This window comes from Gossypium hirsutum, chromosome A12 (assembly GCF_007990345.1).
Source record: "Gossypium hirsutum isolate 1008001.06 chromosome A12, Gossypium_hirsutum_v2.1, whole genome shotgun sequence".
NCBI lineage: Eukaryota > Viridiplantae > Streptophyta > Magnoliopsida > Malvales > Malvaceae > Gossypium > Gossypium hirsutum.
The window spans coordinates 16542905-16549432 of record NC_053435.1 but is presented as its reverse complement, the minus strand read 5'-3'; the positions used below and the strand labels follow the sequence as shown (position 1 = coordinate 16549432).

Here is a 6528-nt window from a genome sequence, read left to right as displayed (position 1 = left end):
GGAATGTTCTGTTGCTGATGGGCGAGTTCTTTGAGTTGATATTACTAGGAGACATTAACTAAAAGTTCCTCATGGTAAAGTATAGACATGGAGGAAGTTGAATTATTATTTTAGATCATACTAATATTGAAAACAAGAGATTGATAAATAGTGTTTTCTTAATATAGATTGTCATTATCTAGTTGATGTTGGTTACACAAATAATATTTTCTTAAATTTTTTGAATTATATATATTTATAATTTTTTTGAAAAAAATATTTTTTTAATATTATTTTGAATTTTTTAAGAGGGGCCAAATTGCACATTTTCAAAACTATCAAGGAACCAATGGGTATTACATAATTTGTTATTCGAGTTGTAAAATTCAACTCGAAATCAAAAAATCAAATTACTTATTCAAGTTGATTCAAAAAAATCGAATAATTCAAATAACTTCATTCGATTAACACGAAATTCGAAAAAAAAATTAATTTTTTTGAATCGAATTGAGTTTTGCTTCCCTACCTAAGTTTGATTTTAATGTTTAATTTGATACCTTAATTTTTTTCTTTGCCTCCGATTAAGTAAAACATTCATTGCACCTCAAAATATAATTAATTTAATTTAAATATTAAATTAAACATTAAAATTAAACGCAAATATTAAATTAAAACAAAACACAAAAACCAAATGTTATATTTAGAAAAGGATATGAATATACATGTATCCATATTATATCTACCATGACGTAAAAATGTCATCATATTCTGACACATTCAATATTGTCTCATTTTCCTTTGTTGCAGCACTGATGAATTTGGACCGTCGACGAAGTTTTTACATGCAATCATGCATCGATGAATGACAGGAATATGCTTTCATAAGATTCATACAAGAAATCAAAAGTGGTTTTTCTGTGTGTAAAAGTTGAAGATTGAATGTAAAAGCATCCAGGATAAGAATATGCGTACGAGAAAGAGGAAGAGAAGAGAGAGCGTTGAAGTCCTTTCGCTTCACTCCTAAAAGGACATAAATAAATTTATTTGTAGATTCATGGTCTTATTTTAAGTGATTTCAGGTCTTGCTATTTAATAATACTAATTGAGCCAACTTTTGGATATATATATAGGCTCTTCAACTCATCAACTTACCTAGTGTTTTTTGCAGTCTTTTCTTTTTTTGTTTTGTTTTGGTATGTCTCGGTCTCAAGCTTACTGTGTTAAGGAAAACAAGCCCTGCAATGTGTGGGTTGAGAGATATTTCAAAGACTGTCTTTGCAATCTAAAGGATGATTTGTCTTTTGGTTTTGGGTTAACTAGTCTTGTCTGCTGGGGAGTTGCAGAGATTCCTCAAATCATCACCAACTTCAAAACCAAGTCCAGCCATGGAGTTTCCCTTCTTTTTCTTCTCACTTGGGTTGTTGGGTTCGATTCCTTCTTCTCCTCCAAAAAGAAAAACCATATTATCACTCTCGTTTTCTTTTCTTTAATGATACAAAGAATGTTCATCATCATATATAAATTCCTGTCTTGTTTATGCTTTATCATGACTATCGTTCATCTTTGTTTGGTGTTGCAGTGATGTGTTCAACCTTGTTGGATGCCTTCTGGAACCTGCAACGGTGAGCTCTCTTTTTCTTTTCCTCAGGCTTTGTTGGATTTAACCATGACTTCGTTTTATCAACAAAAATGCCATCTTTCATATGAAAAAAAAAAAAAGATTAATGAGACTCATTGAATTTTGTGGATGCAGTTGCCAACTCAGTTCTACACAGCTCTTGTACGCTACTGACAGTCCAGGTTTTACTTGTTTCATTTCATTAATGAGCCCTTCTTCTCTTTATTATTGCACTTAAGGACTATTCTTGAAGAATCATTTGGGTCAAAGTAAAACCATCTAACCCAAGTCATTGTCAACATCGTGGATCTATTGTTCAAAGTTGTACCGAGCCCATTCGGTTCATAACCCATACTCTGGGTTGCATTGGCACTTCCAAACCTAATTGCCTGATTTTACTTGTCAGCTCTATACAGCGAGTACTGTGGTTCTAGTACTGCAAAGTATATACTATGATTATATCTATAGGTGGTGGAAATGTAGAAGGATCATTGCTGACAACATGGTAAACACCCTGTAATTTTGGTTGAACATTATGGTCTTTCACTTCATTTTAGGACAGATGAGAAATGGTGTTTGTGACAGAGATGGATTCATGAATATGTTGTATTTAAAATGTAAGGTTGAAGATGAGAAAAAACCATTGAAGCCTGGGAAACCTTGCTCAGGCATTCCCATTCCTAAGGCCTCACAAAAACCCAATCCTCGCAGGGAGTATTACTACATGTATGCTATTCTTAATAACCTCAAAACTCACTTTTTGTTGTATTTTGAGACATTAATTACAGTATATTACATTATTTTCAGGTCGGCTAGATCTTTGGCTGGCAGTGGCACTCCACCTATCGGAACATATATGAGAGCAGCTAAAAGTGGCCCTTCAGCTATGGAACTCGACAGTGGTTCCTCCTCAGAAGATGAATCAGCTCATGTTTCATCCAAAAAGTCCGCCACTCAACCTAGGCCAATCCCAAGATCCGTGAGCCTTGAACCCGCATTGATGTTTCAAAAACTTAAAATATCCAACTTTTGTTCGGTTTTTTTAGTGTAAATTTCGTATGAATGATCAGGTTGCAAATTATGGTACATTTCTAGCTGCCTCAATCAACTTGCCTTTAGGAAGTAGGGCATGGATGGAAGCAAGATCTGGCTTTACCAGTCGAAGACTATTACATGTACCTTTCCTGGTTAATTCTAACTCGAATTCGACAAAGATCGACGTCGACCCATGCAACTGCAAATAACATAAAACCATCAGTCTCTGTTGCAGGAACACAGTATGATCCACAGCGCCTTTGGGCAGTGGCTGGGATGGCTAATGGCCGCCATATACATGGGCGGCCGAATCCCTCAGATATGGTTAAATGTAAGCATTGAGCTAAATTCATAAAAACCATGCATTTTTTTTTCTCATTATAATCGTTTTGGTTCCTTACCAAATGATTTGCTTTTGTTGACCAGATCAAAAGAGGCAGTGTTGAGGTAGTACTATTAACTCTTAACTATATATAAATATATTGAATTTTTTGACTAAATGTGTGGAAATCATATAGGGCTTGAATCCTCTCATGTTCATCTTTGCACTGATAGCTAATGCTACATATGTGGCAAGGTTAGCTCTGCCTCAGACTTTTCTATTTATTTCACTCACCGCTGTAAAAAAAAAAAAAAGATCCGTTGAACCGGTGGCTGGAGCTCTCACAGTTCTTTGACATCGATTCCGGTTTTTTAGACATTGATTTTACAATGTTAGGTACCGTGTTGTATGATTATGTGAAGCTTTGCCTTGAATGTTTTTCACAGTATTCTAGTGAGAACCAGTGAATGGGAAAACATTAAGCCTAACATGCCATGGCTGCTGGATGCTGCAGTTTGCGTGGCACTCGACTTAGTTGTATCCTTCTTGATTTTCTTACAACAATTTCTCCTTACACAAACATTAAACCTTAACATTGTTTATAACAGATCATATTACAGTATGTGTATTACTCCTTTTTCAGAGAGACAGTTAACAGTGATGCAGAAGATTATGGAGATGATCACATGGATGCAAGTAAAAGAATCTAAATGACTGAAATCTTTAGGGGACAAGTTGCTGTTTGTATCTCGCTAGTATATGGTGGTAGTAGTAGTAGTATAAGCTTCTCTTTCCGTAGGAAGATCACTTCAATCAACAAACTGAACTTGTAATTTTTATTAGCTGATGTGCTCGGTTGGTTCTCAAGCGCTCCACCTACGGAAAATTTCATGTAATATCCGTTTCAATCCGAAAATCTCAAGGCTTTGTCCCACAAAAGGCAGCCTACACTACAGGCCTTCAAATATATAATGAAAATGGAGAAAGGGAAGATCATCTTGTTAAATTCTCTTCTTCAGAAACCTAACTCTGATATCATATTTTTCCCATATGCACATATAGATAAAAAATAGCAACAAAAAAAAAAGATTTATTGGTATGATCTACACCAATATTTTTAAGACTCCAAAGAAGAGGATGTTTGCAGCAAATCATAAGGAGCCCAAAAAGCATCCAAGGGACAAGGTCTGTTAGCATCTATTCTCGCCCATGGCTTCCCTTTCCCACTCCAATGCAACAAACTAGTCGGACCAGGATGTAAGTCTCTACACAATCCTCTGTAATTGTCTCCTCCAAGCCCATGTTGGTTCCATCTATGATCAACAGGCGCTATGTTGCCTGCAAACACAAGCAAGAAGGGTGGCAAAGACCCTAACTCGTATATCCTCATTCTCTTTTGAAGCTCCATCCATTCTACAATCTTTGTAGTGTAATCTCCTGCACGCCATCTTTGTAAATCTATCACCATCACCCCAGTGTTGAAATAACAAGCATTGCGGCCCGAAAATGTTAAAGATAAAGTAGGGTTCGACCAGAAAGTCGGGGTGAAGTAGGAGGTGAAGTTCGCGTTGCAATACTCGGGTGCTGCCAAAACCGAGCTATCTCCCAGTGGTGTTGCGGTGAGTTTAGCCATGTCGTCGACAAGGACGAGGTCAGAGTCTAGGTAAACGACTCGGCGGAGGCAATGAGGGAGGAGGTTGGGGAGGTAGTTGCGAGCGTAGTTGAGAGGGCAGTCGAGTGCTGAGCGGATGGAAGAGGAAATGAGGCCTGACACTGCTTTGGAGTCGTATGGGTAGATTTGGAAGACGAGGGCAGTGAAAGCGCGGGAGATTGTGTAGCGGAAGTGGTGGTGGTTGGCGGTGTCGGAGGCAATGAAGTGGAAGAGGATATTTTGAGGGCAAGAAGAATGTGGGAGGATGGATAAAATGGCGGCCATTGAGCCACGTAATTAGGCTGTATCTAGGATCATTGCTACATGAACTGCTTGATCACAGCACATTCCATTGATGTGAATGGAAGGGCAGGTTGGAGAGTTGTAAAATTGTGGAGCTTCCTTGAATACTTGATAATTTGTGGTAGCGGAGGCAGGGGCAGCATTGGTGGTGGAGATAAGGAGGAAGATGAGGAGGAGCTGCCGGTAGTGTCGGTGGTGATCATGTGGTGGTATTAGTGCAAGTTTTGGCATTTTCTCTTGGTGGGAAAGCAGAGAGGATGTGGATATTAGAAGAAAGGGACTGCTAGATTGTGGCTTTTATCCCTTTTTAGATTTGGGAAGGGGACACATCCATGATTTCCACTTCCCTTTGTAACTAAACTCTCGAATTAAGCTTAAAGGTTGAATTTTAACACCAACTTGAGTTATTTACGGATTAAGCTAACTAGGTTGGATTACCCTTGTGTTGGTGTTAGTTGAAAATAAGTGATGCTAGGAAGCCAAGAGGGTACAGAATTCAGTATTTTCATGTTGGATTTTAATTTTTTTCATGATAAAAATACTAAAATTTAATATGAAATACTGAAATAGCATTAAATTATTTAAAAGAAATACAAATAATATAATACCTCAATTTCATGCAAATCTTTCTCCCACTTTCTTCCATTTCCTAAAACTGCTCCCTCCTTCTGGCAGAAAAATCAAGTCCATGTAAGGGTTTAATTAAGTTTAAAGATATGGAAAGCAAATCAAATCTTTAAAGCGTGCTTTTGAAATTGAAACAGAGTTTATTATTTTTGCTCTTTTCAATTGCCCCACTCTAAGGATTTGCATGAAGAATCAGACAATGCGTTGAACATTTAATGCAGTGGACTGCCGTGTGTTTCGAATCCAAGGGAACAGATGAAAGGGGGCACTTAAGCAAGCTTTTCCAATTACCCAAAATCTATGTCAAATAAATTAGTAAAAATAGCCACGTCACCCTGGCATATTCAACCGTTGATTGGATGATAAGAGAGAGACCAGATGAAAGATGACACCTAGCTGCCATTGGTGGGATTGATTGAGACATTGAAACAACAGATTTGTGGAAAACTGTTCCACTAAAATCGGAAATCCTCATCTTTACACTATAAAAGAAATTTTTTTTGGTGTGTCGGCATAATTTAAATATTTATATCTCCACTGCTGGTGGAGAAGAAAATTTCAAATCGTGTTATTCATCTTTAAGATATAGTAATTGATTAAAACAACTCTGAAAATTAACTTGTGAAAATTGAATTTATTTTCTAAAAGAAACTGATATTTTAGCTTAAAATCTTTTTTATTTAACAAATATTATTAAAATCATTTTTTAAGAGTAAACTATTTTAGTTGATCACTTAAAATAAATTCTTGCAATTTGATCACTATTATTAAACAATACTTTCATTTTAATGATCTAAACATTAAATCCTTAACAGCTGATACATCATTTTTTTTTATTTTTTTACCTCTTTCTTCCTTAAGGCATTTTGAGATCCTTCTCTCAACTCTCCCAAACTACCTACTAGTGTCACGGGCCGCAGTTAAAAGCCCGTGACTATGGCACCAAATGCTTCCGATGGAGGTCTATTGTTTAGATGGGGATCATTTGGCCCA

General features: G+C 36.7%; 1 protein-coding gene and 1 pseudogene across 9 annotated transcripts; one reads left to right on the top strand and one right to left on the bottom strand.

Annotated features, from left to right (window-relative positions):
* Positions 1-878: 878 nt before the first annotated feature.
* LOC107926537 (probable vacuolar amino acid transporter YPQ3) lies at positions 879-3960 on the top strand. 9 transcript variants are annotated; one of them, XM_041084050.1, is made up of 12 exons: positions 882-1404; positions 1559-1601; positions 1733-1759; positions 2004-2102; positions 2220-2323; positions 2405-2576; positions 2668-2772; positions 2868-2963; positions 3059-3079; positions 3151-3209; positions 3401-3491; positions 3563-3960. In XM_041084050.1, exons 1-12 carry the CDS (start codon positions 1175-1177, stop codon positions 3662-3664), a joined length of 1149 nt encoding a protein of 382 aa, XP_040939984.1. In that variant the 5' UTR covers positions 882-1174; the 3' UTR covers positions 3665-3960. The 9 variants fall into 9 exon arrangements, with proteins under 9 accessions (XP_040939983.1, XP_040939982.1, XP_040939984.1 ...); XM_016857428.2 differs by having other exon boundaries at positions 883-1404; positions 2856-2963; positions 3598-3960; XM_016857419.2 differs by having other exon boundaries at positions 884-1404; positions 2856-2963.
* A 111-nt stretch (positions 3961-4071) lies between these two features.
* On the bottom strand, positions 4072-5149 carry LOC107926552 (probable galacturonosyltransferase-like 1; annotated as a pseudogene).
* Between the last annotated feature and the right edge of the window lie 1379 nt (positions 5150-6528).

Excerpts from the sequence above, each read along its gene's own strand:
- LOC107926537 (XM_041084048.1), top strand. The coding sequence starts at position 1,175 with ATGTCTCGGTCTCAAGCTTACTGTGTTAAGGAAAACAAGCCCTGCAAT. Across the intron at positions 1,405-1,558 it reads CTTCTCACTTGGGTTGTTGG|TGATGTGTTCAACCTTGTTG; the intron begins GTTCGATTCCTT and ends TTGGTGTTGCAG. Across the intron at positions 2,773-2,855 it reads CCAGTCGAAGACTATTACAT|TCTCTGTTGCAGGAACACAG; the intron begins GTACCTTTCCTG and ends TAAAACCATCAG.